General features: G+C 37.4%; 2 protein-coding genes across 2 annotated transcripts; both read left to right on the plus strand.

Moving 5' to 3' along the window:
• The first annotated feature begins 1,425 nt into the window (after window positions 1-1,425).
• On the plus strand, window positions 1,426-2,530 carry LOC111472190 (basic form of pathogenesis-related protein 1-like). Its single transcript, XM_023117838.1, has 2 exons — window positions 1,426-1,899; window positions 2,375-2,530. Exons 1-2 carry the CDS (start codon window positions 1,426-1,428, stop codon window positions 2,528-2,530), a joined length of 630 nt encoding a protein of 209 aa, XP_022973606.1.
• Window positions 2,531-16,954: 14,424 nt separating this feature from the next.
• Window positions 16,955-18,040, plus strand: LOC111472191 (basic form of pathogenesis-related protein 1-like). The gene is made up of 2 exons (XM_023117839.1): window positions 16,955-17,311; window positions 17,903-18,040. Exons 1-2 carry the CDS (start codon window positions 16,955-16,957, stop codon window positions 18,038-18,040), a joined length of 495 nt encoding a protein of 164 aa, XP_022973607.1.
• The last annotated feature ends 269 nt before the right edge of the window (window positions 18,041-18,309 follow it).

Here is an 18,309-nt window from a genome sequence, read left to right on the forward strand (position 1 = left end):
TGGAAAAATAAATGGAGAAAATTAATGAGTTTTAGAAATCATATCTTTACAATGGTATGATATTGTCCGCTTTCCTATCCAAAATTGCATAAATAAATGGAGAATTACTGAGATTTAGAAATCACTCATCTCCACATAGGTATGATCTTTGTTGGATGAATGTCTCACCTCGGCTAATTTAGGGAATGATCATGGGTTCATAATCAGAGAATACTATCTCCATCGGGGTGAGGCATTTTGGGAAGCGCAAAGCAAAGTGACGAGAGCTTATGTTTAAAGTGGACAATATCATACCATTGTGGAGAGTCGTGTTCGTCTAACATGGTATCAGAGCCACGCCCTAAACTTAGCCATGTCAATAGAATTCTCAAATGTCAAACAAAGAACTCCAAAAGAAAAAGAAAAAGAAAAGAAGTCGAGGGGAAGTGTTGGATGAAAGTCCAACTTGACGAATTTAGGGAACGATCATGGGTCCATTGAGGTGAACTCAAAGTGGACAATATCTTCGTAATGGTATGATATTATGTGCTTTCTTACCAATACAACAAAAACAAATGGAGAATTACCAAGTTTTAGGAACCATCCATCTCTACACTGATATGATACTGTCTAGTTTGAGATTAAGTACTTTCTGCTTGATGTCATGTGAGATTATTCCTTGCTTATAGATTCATTATCATTCTCTTAACAATTTTACACACGGAGAATAGCTCCCAGAATAGCTGTCAAATGTTGTTTGAAGTCAACGGGAATAAATGCCCGCGGCGGAGATGCGAAAAACCAGTCACGATGTTTCTGCATGGAAATCGGGAGACCCACGACGGCAATTAGCTCTGCTGCACATAAGTCAATAGTAATTAAAATATACTATTACTCGAGAGGTAGAAGGTTTTATTTCATCCATGACTATATGTTTTAAGTTACGGTTACTTTTATTAAAAAGATAAAGAAATACAAAAATTCATAACTCAATTAGTAGTAAATATTTTTAATCTAAAATTCTTTTTATATAATAAACCCAATCTAAATAGGTTATAAAAATTTTAGGTTCAATTAGTTCATTTCATTTACTCAAAATTTTAATAAAATATTAACATTATTTATTTATTTTTGAACATTTAATTAACCAATTCAATTTTAATACATATTTTAAAAAATTGGAGAAGAATAAATAAATAAAATTATGAAACTAAATAAAACAATAAATATATACCTACCAGTAAAAATCTAGCCCGTAATTAAACATGGAAGCGAGAATGAATTTATTCTCTTTGAATTCCCAAGCATGGCATAATTAGTTCATAATTCATGGTTTTCCCCATCACATTCCATATTAAGTTTTCCATCTCTATATAAACCATTCCCTCATTCTCAATCTTCATCTCATCTCTCATTGGAATTATATGGACTCAAACCCTTCCGATCATGGCCGCTTTCATGGCCACTTTCATTTTCCTCCTTGCCCTAACCAACGCTCAAAACACCCTTGGTGACTACCTCGCGCTTCACAACCGAGCTCGAGCCCAGGTCAGCGTCGGGCCCATGCAATGGAGCAACACCGTGGCCGCGTACGCTCAAGCCTATGCGGAAAAAAGAAAGGTTGACTGCGCCATGATTCACTCAACCGGGCCGTACATGGAAAACATAGCCGCGGGCTACTACCCTGAGTTCACCGGGGCGGATGCGGTGAAGCTGTGGGCGAACGAGAAGCCGCTGTATGATCATGCGTCGAATAAATGCGTGGGTGGGGAATGTGGGCACTACACTCAGATGGTGTGGCGGAGCTCGGTGCGGCTTGGATGTGCTAGAGTGCCCTACAAGGCTAATTCTCAGTTTGTTGTTTGCAATTATGATCCTCCAAGCAACTATATTGGGGAAAAGCCTTATGATTCTTGGGTGGTATGATCCTCCAGGCAACTATATTTGACTTCCTTACTTATAAACTTATGATCATAGAGTCTCCCCTCTCATTAAATACACCACATAGAGCCACCTTTGAAGCCTATAGATTACCTATGATCATAGAGTCTCCCCTCGAACAAAATACACCATAGAGCCTCCCCTGAAGCCTATGGATTTCTAAAAGAAACTCCCTTTAATTGAGACTCGACTTCTTTCTTCCGAGACCTTGAACAAAATACGAAATTTGTTCGACACTTTTAACTACGATTTTTAGGCTTACAACTTTTTCGTTCGACATAGCTAAGTTAAGTTCATAGTTTGATACCATGTTACTAATCACGAATCTCTACAATGTTATATGATATTTGTTCACTTTGAACATAATATCATGGGTTTGCTTCAAGCTCCCACAAGAAGTCATGTTAATGAAAATGTATTCTTTAGTTATAAATCTATGATCATTTTCGAACAGTCTTTAACACTGAGAGCATCAGCCACCAGCCAATTGTTGTTCCAAGTCACCCGGAAGAAATGCCTTCGGTGGAGATGCGGAAAACCAGTCAAGGTGTTTTTCAGCCTCCAAATCGAGAGACCCACGACGACGACGATTAACTCCGCTGCAGTATGATACCCACACCGGAGACGAAGACCCACTGCCACAACCTACCGGCATTTGCCGGCTCTGAATATGGAGACCAACGGGGCCGAAGTGACTAAAGGACACCCGACGGGGCCACTGCATTCATTTTTTTCTTGGCTTCATGGAAAAATAATAATAATAATAAATAATCAAAATGGTAAAATCAAAGAAATGCCTGTTTTTGTTGAATTACTGAAATGCCATTTTATCGAAATACTGAAATTTGTTGGGTACGATGATCATTGGGCAATGCTCATGGAAAACTTCTTTAGTACTGGGTTTGGTGGAGAATGAGATTCTTGCACCAATAGGACACATCGTTTTAACAGATACCCAGAAGAAGCACATTGAAGATCATAAATTGAAAGATTTGAAGGCAAAGAATTATCTATTTCAAGCATTAGAACGTTCGATCTTGGACACAACCTTCAACAAGGATACAGAAACTCAAGTCATCATACCTGATGATGGCGTTGAGGATCCATTGACTATAAACAGACAATGAATGATGAAGATAGAGATCAGTAGATCAAAGCCATGAATCTTGAAATGGAGTCAATGTACTTCAATTCAGTCTGGGAACTTGTAGATCAACCAGATGGGGTAAAACCTATTGGTTGCAAATGGATCTATAAAAGGAAACGAGACCAAACCAGTAAGGTACAAACCTTTAAAGCTCGTCTTGTAGCAATGGGTCATACCCAAAGAGAGGGGGTGGACTATGAAGAAACCTTCTCTCCTGTTGCTATGCTTAAATCGATTAGAATACTCTTGTCTATTGCCACATTTTATGATTATGAAATTTGGCAAATGGATGTTAAGACAGCCTTTCTAAACGAAAATCTTGAAGAGAGTATCTATATGGCTCAACCAGATGGGTTCATTGAACAGGATCACAAGCATAGGGTTTCCAAGCTTAAAAGATCCATTTATGGGTTGAAGCAAGCATCTCGATCCTGGAATATAAAGTTTGATACCGCGATCAAATCTTATGGCTTTAACCAGAATGTTGATGAACCTTGTGTTTGTAAAAGGATAGTCAACTCTACAGTAGCTTTCCTAGTGTTGTACGTTGACAATATTCTACTCATTGGGAATGATGTGGGTTTTCTGACTGACATTAAGCATTAGCTAGCGACACAATTCCAAATGAAAGATTTGAGAGAGACTCAGTTTGTTCTTGGAATCCAAATTGTTCGGAATCGCAAGAACAAAACACTAGCATTGTCTCAGGCATCTTATATCGACAAAATGTTGATTCGATATAAGATGCAAGACTCCAAGAAAGGATTATTACCTTTCAGGCATGGAGTTCATTTGTCGAAGGAACAAAGTCCTAAGACACCTCAAGAAATTGAGGATATGAGACACATTCTCTATGCATCAGCAGTCGGTAGTCTGATGTATGTCATGCTATGTACCCGACCTGACATATGCTATGCTGTGGGAATTGTCAGGATATATCAGTCCAATCTGGGACGTTCTCATTGGACTGACGTTAAGAATATCCTCAAATATCTTAGGAGAACGAGGGACTATATGCTAATGTACGGTGCTAAGGATCTGATCCTTACAAGGTACACTGACTCAGATTTTCAGACCGATGTAGACTCGAGGAAATCGACATCAGGATCTGTCTTCAATAATATGGAGAAGCATAAAGCAAGGTTGCATTGCTGATTCCACCATGGAGGTTGAGTATGTTGCTGCTTGTGAAGCAGCGAAAGAATCTGTATGGCTTAGAAAGTTCTTAACTGATTTGGAAGTCGTTCCAAATCTTCATCTTCCCGTCACTCTTTATTGTGATAACAGTGGAGCAGTTTGCAAATTCGAAAGAACCAAGAAGCCATAAGCGAGGAAAACAAATTGAGCGCAAATATCATCTCATAAGGGAGATTGTGCAACGAGGAGATCTGATCGTCACACATATATCTTTTCAAATTAACGATAATCCGGGTAGATTGAGTTCAATTAAGCCTAAAAAAAATTCATAAACTAGCTAAATCTAGAAAATTTCATTTATTTGAACTTAATCCAAACAAAAATCTCTTAATTAAACATGGAAAGCCAACGAATTCATTCGAGTTGAATCTGCAAGCCTGATGCATGAAATAATTAGTTCATAATTCATTGTTTTCCCCATCACATTTCATATTATGTTTTCAATCTCTATATAAATCCTTCCCTTATTTTCAATCTTCATCTCATCTCTCATCGGTATTATGTGGACAAAAACCCTTCCGATCATGGCCTCTTTCATGGACACTTTCATGTTCTTCCTCGCCCTAACCAACGCTCAAAATGCCCCCGGTGACTACCTTGAGCTTCACAGCCGCGCTCGAGCCCAGGTCGGCGTCGACCCCATGCAATGGAGCAATACCGTGGCCGCGTACGCTCAAGCCTATGCGGAAAAAAGAAAGGGTGATTGCGCCAGGATTCACTCAACCGGGCTGTACGGGGAAAACATAGCTGTTGGGTACTATCCTAAGTTCACCGGGGCGGATGCGGTGAAGCTGTGGGCGAAAGAGAAGCCACTGTATGATCATGCGTAGAATAAATGCGTGGGTGGTGAATGTGGGCACTACACTCAGATGGTGTGGCGGAGCTCAGTGCGGCTTGAATGTGCTAGAGTGCCCTGCAAGGCTAATTCTCAATTCGTTGTTTGCAATTATGATCCTCCATGCAACTATATTGGGGAAAAGCCTTATAAGGGTGGTAGGAAGAGATTTGGTTTTAAAAATTTTATGAATATTAATAAAGTTTGTGAGAGAATCATGAATTTATTTATTGAAATAAAACTACCATATTGTCAACAATAGTATTATATTGTCTAGAGCATAATCTCTTGTGACTTTGTTTTGACTTCCTTACTTATAAACTCATGATCATAGAGTCTCCCCTCTCATTAAGTACACCACATAGAGCCCCTTTGAAGCCTATAGATTACCTATGATCATAGAGACTCCCCTCGAACAAAATACACCATAGAGCCTCCCCTTAAGCCTCCCCTTAAGCCAATGGATTTTTAAAAGAAACTCCCTTTAATCGAGACTCGACTTCTTTCTTCGGAGACCTTGAACAAAATACGAAATTTGTTCGACACTTTTAACTATGATTTTTCGGCTTACAACTTTTTCGTTCGACATAGCTAAGTTAAGTTCATAGTTTGATACCATGTTACTAATCACAAATCTCTATAATGTTATATGATATTTGTCCACTTTGAACATAATATCATCTGTTTGCTTCGAGCTCCCACAAGAAGTCATGTTAATGAAAATGTATTCTTTAGTTATAAATCTATGATCATTTCCGAACAGTCTTCAACACTGAGAGCATCAGCCACCAGCCAATTGTTGTTCCAAGTCACCAGAAGAAATGCCCTCGGCGGAGATGGGGAAAACCAGTCAACGTGTTTTCAGCCTCCAAATCGAGATAACCACGACGACGGCGATTAACTCCACTGCGGTATGATACCCACACCCGAAACGAAGACCCATTGCCACAACCAACGCCGTTTACCAGCTCTGAATATGGAGACCGACGGGGCCGGAGTGACTAAAGGACACCCGACGCTCAAAAGGCGACCATTTTTTTCTTACTTTACTTATTGGCCACTCCATTCGTCTTTTTCTCGGCTTCGGGTGAAAAAAAAACAGTAATAATAAATAATCAAAATGGTAAAATCAAAGAAATGCCTGTTTTTGTAGAATTACTGAAATTCCCTTTTATCGAAATACTGAAATACTGAAATTTGATAGGTACTGTGATCACTGGGCAATGCTCTTGGAAAACTTCTTTAGTACTGGGTTTGGTGGAGAATTTGATTCCTGCACCAATATGACACATTGTTTTAACAGATACCAAGAAGAAGCACATTGATGATCATAAATTGAAAGATTTCAAAGCAAAGAATTATCTATTTCAAGCATTAGAACGTTCGATCTTGGAGACAACCCTCAACAAGGATACAGAAACTCAAGTCATCATACCTGATGATGGCGTTGAGGATCCATTGACCTATAAACATGCAATGAATGATGAAGATAGAGATTTCTGGATCAAAGCCATGAATCTTGAAATGGAGTCAATGTACTTCAATTCAGTCTGGGAACTTGTAGATCAACCAGATGGGGTAAAACCTATTGGTTGCAAATGGATCTATAAGAGGAAACGAGACCAACCGGTATGGTACAAACCTTTAAAGCTCGTCTAGTAGAAAAGGGTTATACCCAAAGAGAGGGGGTGGACTATGAAGAAACCTTCTCTCCTGTTGCTATGCTTAAATCGATTAGAATACTCTTGTCTATTGCCACATTTTATGATTATGAAATTTGGCAAATGGATGTTAAGACAGCCTTTCTAAAGGACAATCTTGAAGAGAGTATCTATATGGCTCAACGAGATGGGTTCATTGAACAGGATCACAAGCATAGGGTTTGCAAGCTTAAAAGATCCATTTATGGGTTGAAGCAAGCATCTCGATCCTGGAATATAAAGTTTGATACCGCGATCAAATCTTATGGCTCTAAAAAGAATGTTGACGAACCTTGTGTTTATAAAAGGATAGTCAACTCTATAGTAGCTTTCTTAGTGTTGTACGTTGATGATATTCTACTCATTGGGAATGATGTTGGATTTCTGACTGACAATAAGCATTGGCTAGCGACACAATTCCAAATGAAAGAATTGGGAGAGGTTCAGTTGGTTCTTGGAATCCAAATTGTTCGGAATCGCAAGAACAAAACACTAGCATTGTCTTAGGCATCGTATACGACAAAATGTTGATTCGATATAAGATATAGGACTCCAAGAAAGGATTTTTACCTTTCCGGCATGGAGTTCATTTGTCGAAGGAACAAAGTCCTAAGACGCCTCAAGAAATTAAGGATATGAGACACATTCCCTATGCATCAGCAGTCGGTAGTCTAATGTATGCCATACTATGTACCCGACCTGACATATGCTATGCTGTGGGAATTGTCAGCAGGTATCAGTCCAATCCGGGATGCGCTCATTGGAATGCCGTTAAGAATATCCTCAAGTTTCTTAGGAGAACGAGGGACTATATGCTAATGTACGGTGCTAAGGATCTGATCCTTACAGGGTACACTGACTCAGATTTTCAAACTGATGTAGATTCGAGGAAATCGACATCAGGATTTGTGTTCACTCTAAACGGAGGAGCAATAATATGGAGAAGCATAAAGTAAGATTGGATTACTGATTCCACCATGGAGGCTGAGTATTTTGCTGCTTGTGAAGCAGCAAAAGAATCTGTATGGCTTAGAAAGTTCTTAACTAGTTTGGAAGTCGTTCCAAATATGCATCTTCCCGTCACTCTTTATTGTGATAACAGTGGAGCAGTTGCAAATTTGAAAGAACCAAGAAGCCATAACCGAAGAAAACATATTGAGCGCAAATATCATCTCATAAGGGAGATTGTGCAACGAGGAGATGTGATCATCACACAGATGGTTTCGGAGCACAACATTGCTGATCCATTTACAAAGCCTCTCACGGCTAAAGTGTTTGAAGGGCACCTAGTGAGTCTAGGACTACGAGTTATGTAATCTAGGGCAAGTGGGAGAAAAGGCATGAGTATGTGATGCCCTAGTTTATTGTATTTATGTTTCTCTCTATTCAACGTTATAAAACCTTACTAAAGTTTTAGTCCAAGTGGGAGTTTGTTGGGTTTTATGTCCTAAAACTCATAGTTTGTAAACAAAGACATATTCTGTTTTCAATAAAGTTATTACTGATGTTTATTCAGTAAAGATTGTTATTGAATAAAGTTAACTTTACGATCATTAATCTAAATGCAGTAAACTAAGAACACTTTGGCTATAGTATGATTACTTGAACTATATGTAGAGACATAAAAGTGGATCAAGTTCAAGTATATAGTCAAAATGATCTATAGTATAAGGATAAGGCTGAGTACCTTATTCTGGGGACACTATGGATGCGGCCCAGTTTTGAATATGATATAAACAATGTGATCAATAAATTGTACATGTGGATACATGTGAGTGGGACCGTCCTATGCAATGAGTATTCCATAAGATCAGACCATTAAGAAAATCACTCTCTCTTTTTAATGTCGTTTACTGTTGAGAATGATTTTCTTTTCATTCGATGACCTAGGTAACTCGATCTTATTCTTGAGCTAACCATGAACTCCTGTTCATTCGGAATTATCCTTAGATTTGCATGGGTGAGAGTGGCTCGAGTTCGCCGACTCAATAGGCCTCCCATTTCAGGGGTAAGACCGGGTGAATAGCTTGGGACGTGGGGTGTAAGATGGAATTCGCTCCTACCCACTTTTAGGGATATAAGAGAGGTAGTTCCCTTAAGTACTGACTCCAAGTCTTGAACAAGGGGCCCCACCCACTCATTGGCCTGAGAGGGATTTGGTTTACTGGTAGAACCACAAACCAATTGTTCATAAGAGGATCAGTGGGACATAAAGAACAAGAAGTAATTTCAGGGGTAAAATGGCTAATTGACACAACTCTAGATACGAACATCCTTGAAGGATCGACTTACTAATGAAGGTTATATCTAATGGACAGAAATATATCTATAGTGAGGGGAGTGCAACTACTAGGCTATAGTGGAGTGTCCTAGTAGTTAACGAATGTTGGTTAACAATGTTAACGAGTTTATCTAGTTAATCTTTGATCGTTGGAGCCCATGATCTATAGGTCTATTAGCTCCCTCTACTAGCTCATATCGGACTAAACCATAGAACAGTGTGACGAGTGAGTTCGAAGTGTTCAAATTCAAATTAGGGAATATGCGCTACATATATACGATATATTTAACTGCATTTTTGTTTTATTTACGAATTAAACAAAAAGAGAGAATTTGAGATATTTAAATAAGATTTAAATATCTTAATCAATTATGTGTCGGAATTGATTGAGATTTGAATTTGAATTAATATTAAATATTAATTAAATAGTTTAATTAATCATTTTATGTTACTTTAATTTGAAATTAATTATTCAAATTAATTGTTGAATTAAAACGAAGAAAGTCAAAATGTTGACTTCATTTAAAGGAAAAATCCATGTTAGTGGAATTTTGAGGTGTCAAAATTTGGTTTAACCAAACTTGTATGCTTGCGAAATAAACCCCACAAGTTTGAGTGGAATTTTGAGTGTCAAAATTTTGTTAACTCAAACATGCATGCTTACCACATAATCCCAAACATTTGAGTTGAATTTCGAGTGTCAAAATTTGGTGATCTCAAATTTGCATGAACATAAAAACATGACTCTTTAAATAGAGTGATCATGGTACATGGAAGGGCTCCTTCCTTACAAAAGACCTTGAGAAAATTCTCACAAGCTCTCTCTTCATATATACTAAATCCCTCCCAAGTTTAGTCCCTCACCAGATTCCACAATCCCGTTCTAAGGCCAGAGGATAGTGGAGAAGACACTCGTAGTGGTTCGAAACCGGTTCGTGAGGAAAAAAGAATTTGAACTACAAAAGGTTAGTATTCAAATTCATTAAGTTTTAATACTTATGAACATATTAGTTATTTACTATAATTGATGTTCTAAAAGTGCCTAAGATCCAAATTGCTTCCGCATGTGTTATATTAACACCATCAATTGGTATCAGAGCCAAGTTTTAGGCACTTTATTTACATTAATTTGATCATGGTGGGTACCATTTCATGAATGAAATTTTGTGGTTGATAAAGTGGATGGTTTTGGTTTTGACATTTTTTTATGCTTCCATTTGATACAATTATTGTAATAAGCCTAATGTGTATGGGCTTTAATGAATGAAGAAAAGTCTGTAATTTTCATGGAGTCATGAGAGTCCATTTTAGGTTGTAATTGATCGAAAATAAAAGAGATAGCAAGCTGAACTGAAGAAGAAGATGGAAGAGGTAGTTCGGGTATTTTTTCTTGCCTTTGGAGTTCGGTTCAACGGTTTCAAGGGTTGGTTCACCCAGTTCGTGATCCTCGGGAGCAGTTCAAGTTATTTTTAATTATTAATGTAATAATTTAGTTAATTACTTGCTTTAAAATGCCAAAACCAATCCACTTTAGTGTGTTTAATTAACTATGCATTATGAATGTATGTTTTAATTAAATAGAAAATGTATATGCATAAAGTATGTCATATAGATTTAAAATCCCACCCTAGGCTAAGCATGCTTCATGCATTCCAAGTATGTTATAAGTGTTATAATGTATAGTATGCATGTTTACGGTTCCATGAGTGATAGATATAAATTGTTATATTATTCCATGGAATGGATGATTATATAATTGTTATATAAAGCATGTTAGATGCATGTTATAGGTTATTTTCAACGTCATAAAACGAGATAGACGTTAAAATCTATAATGAAAATAAGTGCATGCTCGCTTAAGGTTAAGAACTAAGCACAATCAATTTTAATAGTTAAAATAGGTCGATGTCTTGTAAACTTTTGCTTACAAGAAAGCTCACCTGGCACGATCTTGACTAAGGCTGGAGGTACTTAAGTTGACGGTTTACGGAACACCTACTACTTAGTGGGAGATCGGACCAATACTTGAGCTTAGTTAGCCCAGTTTTATGAGCATGCTTGAGTGATGTAAGTTCTGGAAAAATTATCTAGACTTAGGTTATATTTAATTAGCCGAAATATACCTAAGTAATGAGTATACCCAACCGTTTAAAATACTTAGTGGGAGGAAAAAGGTATATGAGATACACATTTTTCCTTTTCACGCTCTCTGAAAAATTCACACCGTGAGATTCATGCTCGGTCTCATGTCGCCCTGGGAGCGTCCTCCATTCGGAAGGTATTTGCATGAGTCAATAACAAGGTGAATAGAGAAAGTATTTATAGTAAGTGGAAGAAGGAAGTATATCAACACGTCTTATGGTCTCCACCACTAGGTTGCACCGTGAGATTCCCATGTTCTGCCTGCATGTTGCCCTAGAGCAACTACCCATTCAGAGGGTCGTAACATGGGAGTCGAAACAACGCAAACTCTAGAAATGGATTGGATTTCTTAGGGTCATTCCCAACTTTGGCTTTTTCATTCGATAGCATTGTTGGGACCGATCTATGAGGTTTGAAATTGGTGGGTCACACCTGCGAAGAATTACTAAGAGTTAGTATATTCTTGACCAAAATAGCGATAACTAAAACACTGTAGGAACAAGAGTTATTCTGGGATTAGTGTTTAAGTCAAGAATGTCTTGATTTCATGAATGAGTGATTGACTGCCCCTCGGTAGCAGTTGCTCTAACTCACTAAAGTATTGTTGCAAATTAATAATTTTTTTTAGGTACATTATTACATTTGCTAAAACTGATTGGATTAAACAGCATTAAGTCAAATCACTAATAGAATTTTCTTTATATCTCAGCATGACAAACTCAATAGTACAATTACTCGCTTCTGAGAAATTAAACGACGACAATTACGCAACTTGGAAATCAAACCTAAACACAATACTGGTAATTGATGATTTAAGGTTTGTTTTAACTGAGGAATGTACTCCAAACCCCAGCTCAAATGCAAACCGAACAGTTTGGGATGCATATGACAGATGGATAAAGGCAAATGACAAAGCCTGCGTGTACATTCTAGCCAACATATCTGATGTTTTAGCTAAGAAACACGATGTTATGGGTACTGCTAAAGAGATTATGGAATCTCTAAAAGGGATGTTTGGACAACCGTCCTTCTCCCTTCGACATGAAGCCATAAAATACATTTACAACTGTCGTATGAAAGAAGGGACCTCAGTTAGAGAACATGTCCTGGACATGATGGTCCATTTCAATGTAGCAGAATAAAATGAAGCTGTCATTGATGAGAAGAGTCAAGTCAGTTTTATCATGGAGTCTCTTCCGAAGAGCTTCTTCCAGTTCCGCACAAATGTGGTGATGAACAAAATAGAATATAACTTGACTGCTCTTCTCAATGAGCTACAAACTTATCAGTCCCTCTTAACGAACAAGGGACGTACAGGAGAAGCAAATGTTGCTATCTCTAAGAAATTACAACGAGGATCGTCCTCCAAAAATAAGTCTGAACCTTCAACTTCTAAAAGTGTTTTGATGAAGGAGGGTAAAGGGAAAAATAAGATTCCTACTAACCGCAAATACAAGGCTCAAAAGGCAGATAAAGGAAAATGTTTCCATTGCAACGAAAATGGTCACTGGAAGAGAAACAACAAGGTAAATATGATTTACTCGTTGTAGAAATATGTTTAGTAGAGTATGATAACTCAACTTGGATACTAGATTCAGGGGCCACTAATCATATTTGTTCTTTTTACCAGGAAACTAGATCCTGGAGAATGCTTGCAGACGGCGAGATAACACTCAGGGTTGGAACAGGAGTGGTTGTCTCAGCAAGATCAGTAGGAAATTTAAAGTTGTTTTATGGAGATAGATTCATTATATTAGATAATGTACTTTTTGTTCCAAGAATGAAAAGAAATCTAATATCTATCTCTTGTTTATTAGAACAATTGTATAAAGTATCTTTTGAAATCAATGAAATGTTCATTTGCAAAAGAGGTAGTCATATTTGTTCTGCAAAACTAGAAAACAACTTATATATGTCAAAACCGAGCAAAACAAAAGCTATTTTAAATACCGAGATGTTTAAAACAGTTGAAACTCAAAATAAACGAAAAAAGATTTCTCCTAATACCTACCTTTGGCATTTAAGACTAGGCCACATTAATCTCAATAGGATTGAGAGATTGGTTAAAAGAGGACTTCTAAATAAGTTAGAAGACAACTCTTTACCTCCATGTGAGTCTTGTCTTGAGGGAAATGACTAAACGATCATTTTTCGAAAAAGGTTATAGAGCCAAAGAAACCTTAGAACTCGTGCATACAAATCTTTGTGGTCCAATGAATGTCAAAGCACATAGGAGGATATGAATATTTCATCAGTTTTATTGATGATTATTCAAGGTATGCTATGTACCCAACCTGACATATGCTATGCTATGGGAATTGTCAGCAGATATCAGTCCAATCCAGGACGTGCTCATTTGACTGCCGTTAAGAATATCCTCAAGTATCTTAGGAGAACGAGGGACTATATGCTAATGTATAGTGCTAAGGATTTGATCCTTACAGGGTACACTAACTCAGATTTTTAGACTGATGTAGATTCGAGGAAATCAACATCAGGATCTGTCTTCTCTAAACGAAGGAGCAATAATATGGAGAAGCATAAAGCAAGGTTGCATTGCTGATTCCACCAAAGAGGCTGAGTATGTTGCTGCTTGTGAAGCAGCGAAAGAATCTTTATGGCTTAGAAAGTTCTTAACTGATTTGGAAGTCATTCCAAATATGATTCTTCCCGTCACTCTTTATTGTGATAACAGTGGAGCAGTTGCAAATTCGAAAGAACCAAGAAGCCATAAGCGAGGAAAACATATTGAGCGCAAATATCATCTCATAACGGAGATTGTGCAATGAGGAGATGTGATCGTCACACAGATAGTTTCGAAGCACAACATTGTTGATCCATTTACAAAGCCTCTCACGGCTAAAGTGTTTGAAGGGCACCTAGTGAGTCTAGGACTACGAGTTATGTAATCTAGGGCAAGTGGGAGAAAATACATGAGTATGTGATGCCCTAGTTTATTGTATTTATGTCTCTCTCTACTCAACGTTATAAAACCCCACTGGAGTTTTAGTCCAAGTGCGAGTTTGTTGGGTTTTATGTCCTAAAACTCATAGTTTGTAAACAAAGACATATTCTATTTTCAATAAAGTTATTACTGATGTTTATTCAGTAAAGATTGTTATTGAATAAAGTGAACTTTACGATCATTAATCGAAATCCAATAAACTAAGAACACTCTGGCTATAGTATGAATACTTGAACTATATGTCGAGACATAAAAGTGGATAAGTTCAAGTATATAGTCAAAATGATCTACAGTATAAGGATAAAGCTGAGTACCTTATTCTGGGGACATTATGGACGTGGCCCACTTTTGTATAAGATATAAAGAATGTGACCATTAAATTGTACATGTGGAGACATGTGAGTGGGGGCGTCCTATGCAATGAGTATTGCATAAGATCGGACCATGAAGAAAATAACTCTCTCTTTATAATGTCATTTACTGTTGAGACTAATTTTCTTTTCATTCGATGACCTAAGTAACTCGATCTTATTCCTGAGCTAACCATGAACTCCTGTTCATTCGGAATTATCCTTAGATTTGCATGGGTGAGAGTGGCTCGAGTTCGCCGACTCAATAGGCCTCCCATTTCAAGGGTAAGACTGGGTGAATAGCTGGGGACGTGAGGTGCAAGATGGAATTCGCTCCTACCCACTGACTCCAGGTCTTGAACAAGGGGCCCCACCCACTCATTGGCTTGAGAGGGATTTGGTTTACTGATTGGACCACAAACCAATTGTTCATAAGAGGTTCAGTGGGACATAAGGAACAAGAAGTAACTTCAGGGTAAAACGGCTAATTGACCCAACTCTAGTTATGAACAACCTTGAAGGATCGACTTACTAATGAAGGTTATATCAAATGGACAGAAATATATCTATAGTGAGGGGAGTGCAACTACTAGGCTATAGTGGAGTGTCCTAGTAGTTAACGAATGTTGGTTAACAAGGTTAATGAGTTTAATAGTTAATCTTGGATCGTTGGAGCCCATGATCTATAGGTTCATTAGGTCTCTCTGCTAGCTCATATCAGACTAAACCATAGAATAGTGTGACGAGTGAGTTCGAAGTGTTCGAATTCAAATTAGGGAATATGCACTACTATATACGATATATGTAACTGCATTTTTGTTTTATTTATGAATTAAACAAAAAGTGAAAATTTGAGATATTTAAATAAGATTTAAATATCTTAATCAATTATGTGTCGGAATTGATTGAGATTTGCATTTGAATTAATATTAAATATTAATTAAATATTTTAATTAATCATTTAATTTTACTTTAATTTGAAATTAATTATTCAAATTAATTGTTGAATTAAAACGAAGAAAGTCAAAATGTTGACTTCATTTAAAGGAAAAATCCATGTTAGTGGAATTTTGAGGTGTCAAAATTTGGTGAATTCAAACATGCATGCTTGCCACATAATCCCAAGCATTTGAGTTGAATTTTGTGTGTCAAAATTTGGTGATCTCAAATTTGCATGAACATGAAAACATGACTCTTTAAACCGGTTCGTGAGGAAAAAAGAATTTGAACTACAAAATGTTAGTATTCAAATTCATTAAGTTTTAATACTTATGAACATGCTAGTTATTTACTATAATTGATGTTCTAAAAGTGCCAAAGATCAAAATTGCTTCCGCATGTGTTATATTAGCACCATCAGTGGGCACTACACTCAGATAGTGTGAAGGAGCTCGGTGCGGCTTGGTTTGTCTAGAGTGCCCTGCAATGCTAAATCTCAGTTTGTTGTTTGCAATTATGATCCTTCTAGTAACTATATTGGGGAAAAGCCTTATGGTTCTTCTTTGTAAACAGCTTTGGTTCGAGAATTTTTTGAATTGTAACGAAGTCAACGGGAATAAATGCCCGCTGCGGAGATGCGAAAAACCAGTCACAATGTTTCTGCATCGAAATCGGGAGACCCATGATGGCAATTAGCTCTGCTGCATAAGTCAATAGTAATTAAAATATACTATTACCGGAGAGGTAGAAGGTTTTATTTCATCCATGACTATATGTTTTAAGTTACGGTTACTTTTAGAAAAAGGAAAAAGAAATACAAAAATTCATAACTCAATTAGTAGTAAATATTTTTAATCTAAAATTCTTTTTATATAATAAACCGAATCGAAAGAGGTTATAAAAATTTTAGGTTAAATTAGTTCATTTCATTTACTCAAAATTTTAATAAAATATTAACATTATTTATTTATTTTTGAACCTTTAATTAACCAATTCAATTTTAATACATATTTTAAAAACTTGGAGAAGAATAAATAAATAAAATTATGAAACTAAATAAAACAATAAATCGCGTGGATTAAGTTTCATTAATCCAAAAAAAATTTCATAAACTAGCTAAATCTAGAAAATTTTCATTTATTTGAACCTAATCCAAACAAACATCAAGCCGGTAATTAAACATGGAAGCGAGAATGAATTTATTCTCTTTGAATTCCCTAGCATGACATAATTAGTTCATAATTCATTGTTTTCCCCATCACATTCCAGATTAAGTTTTCCATCTCTATATAAATCATTCTCTCATTCTCAATCTTCATCTCATCTCTCATCGGAATTATGTTGACCAAACCCTTCCAATCAAGGCTGCTTTCATGGCTACTTTCATTTTCCTCCTCACTCTAACCAACGTTCAAAACGCCCCTGGTGACTAACTCGCGCTTCACAACCGAGCTCGAGCCGAGGTCGGCGTCGGGCCCATGCAATGGAGCAACACCGTGGCAGCGTACGCTCAAGCCTATGCGGAAAAAACAAAGGGTGACTGCGCCATGATTTACTCAACCGGGCCGTACGGGGAAAACATAGCCGCGGGCTACTACCCTGAGTTCACCGGGGCGGATGCAGTGAAGCTGTGGGCGAACGAGAAGCCGCTGTATGATCATGCGTCGAATAAATGTGTGGGTGGTGAATGTGGGCACTTCACTAAGATGGCGTGGCGGAGCTCGGTGCGGCTTGGATGTGCTAGAGTGCCCTGCAAGCCTAATTCTCAGTTTGTTGTTTGGAATTATGATCTTCCAGGCAACTATATTGGGGAAAAGCCTTATGATTCTTGGGTGGTATGAAGAGATTTGGTTTTAAAATTTTATGAACATTAATAAAGTTTGTGAGAGAATCATGAATTTATTTATTGAAATAAAACTACGATATTGTCTACAATAGTATTATATTGTCTAGAGCATAAACTCTTGTGACTTTGTTTTGACTTCCTTACTTATAAACTCATGATCATAGAGTCTCCCTTCTCATTAAGTACACCACATAGAGCCACCTTTGAAGCCTATAGATTACCTATGATCATAGAGACTCCCCTCGAACAAAATACACCATAGAGGCTCCCCTTAAGCCTGTGGATTTCTAAAAGAACTCCCTTTAATCGAGATTCGACTTCTTTCTTCGTAGACCTTAAACAAAATAAGAAATTTGTCGACACTTTTAACTACGATTTTTAGGCTTACAACTTTTTTGTTCGACATAGCTAAGTTAAGTTCATAGTTTGATACCATGTTACTAATCACGAATCTCTACAATGTTATATGATATTTGTCCACTTTGAACATAATATCATGGGTTTGCTTCGAGCTCCCACAAGAAGTCATGTTAATGAAAATGTATTCTTTAGTTATAAATCAATGATCATTTCCGAATAGTCTTCAAAACTGAGAGCATCAGCCACCAGCCAATTGTTGTTCCAAGTCACTGGAAGAAATGCCCTCGGCGGAGATGCGGAAAACCAGTCAAGGTATTTTCAGCCTCCAAATCAAGAGACCCACGACGACGGCGATTAACTCCGTTGCAGTATGATACCCACACCAAAGACGAAGACCAACTGCCACAACCTACCGGCGTTTGCCGGCTCTGAATATGGAGACCAACAGGGCCGGAGTGATGGAAGGACACCCGATGCTCAAAAGGCGACCATTTTTTTTCTTACTTTGCTTATTGGCCACTGCATTCGTCTTTTTCTCGGCTTCGTGGGAAAAAAAATAATAATAATAAATAATCGAAATGGTAAAATCAAAGAAATGCCTGTTTTTTTGAATTGCTGAAATGCCCT

Source organism: Cucurbita maxima, unplaced genomic scaffold (assembly GCF_002738345.1).
Source record: "Cucurbita maxima cultivar Rimu unplaced genomic scaffold, Cmax_1.0 Cma_Scf00067, whole genome shotgun sequence".
Taxonomy (NCBI): domain Eukaryota; kingdom Viridiplantae; phylum Streptophyta; class Magnoliopsida; order Cucurbitales; family Cucurbitaceae; genus Cucurbita; species Cucurbita maxima.

Coding starts and splice junctions, on each gene's coding strand:
- LOC111472190 (XM_023117838.1), top strand. CDS start 1,426: ATGGCCGCTTTCATGGCCACTTTCATTTTCCTCCTTGCCCTAACCAAC. Junction 1,900..2,374: donor AGCCTTATGATTCTTGGGTG/GTATGATCCTCC, acceptor ATTTTCGAACAG/TCTTTAACACTGAGAGCATC.
- LOC111472191 (XM_023117839.1), top strand. CDS start 16,955: ATGCAATGGAGCAACACCGTGGCAGCGTACGCTCAAGCCTATGCGGAA. Junction 17,312..17,902: donor AGCCTTATGATTCTTGGGTG/GTATGAAGAGAT, acceptor ATTTCCGAATAG/TCTTCAAAACTGAGAGCATC.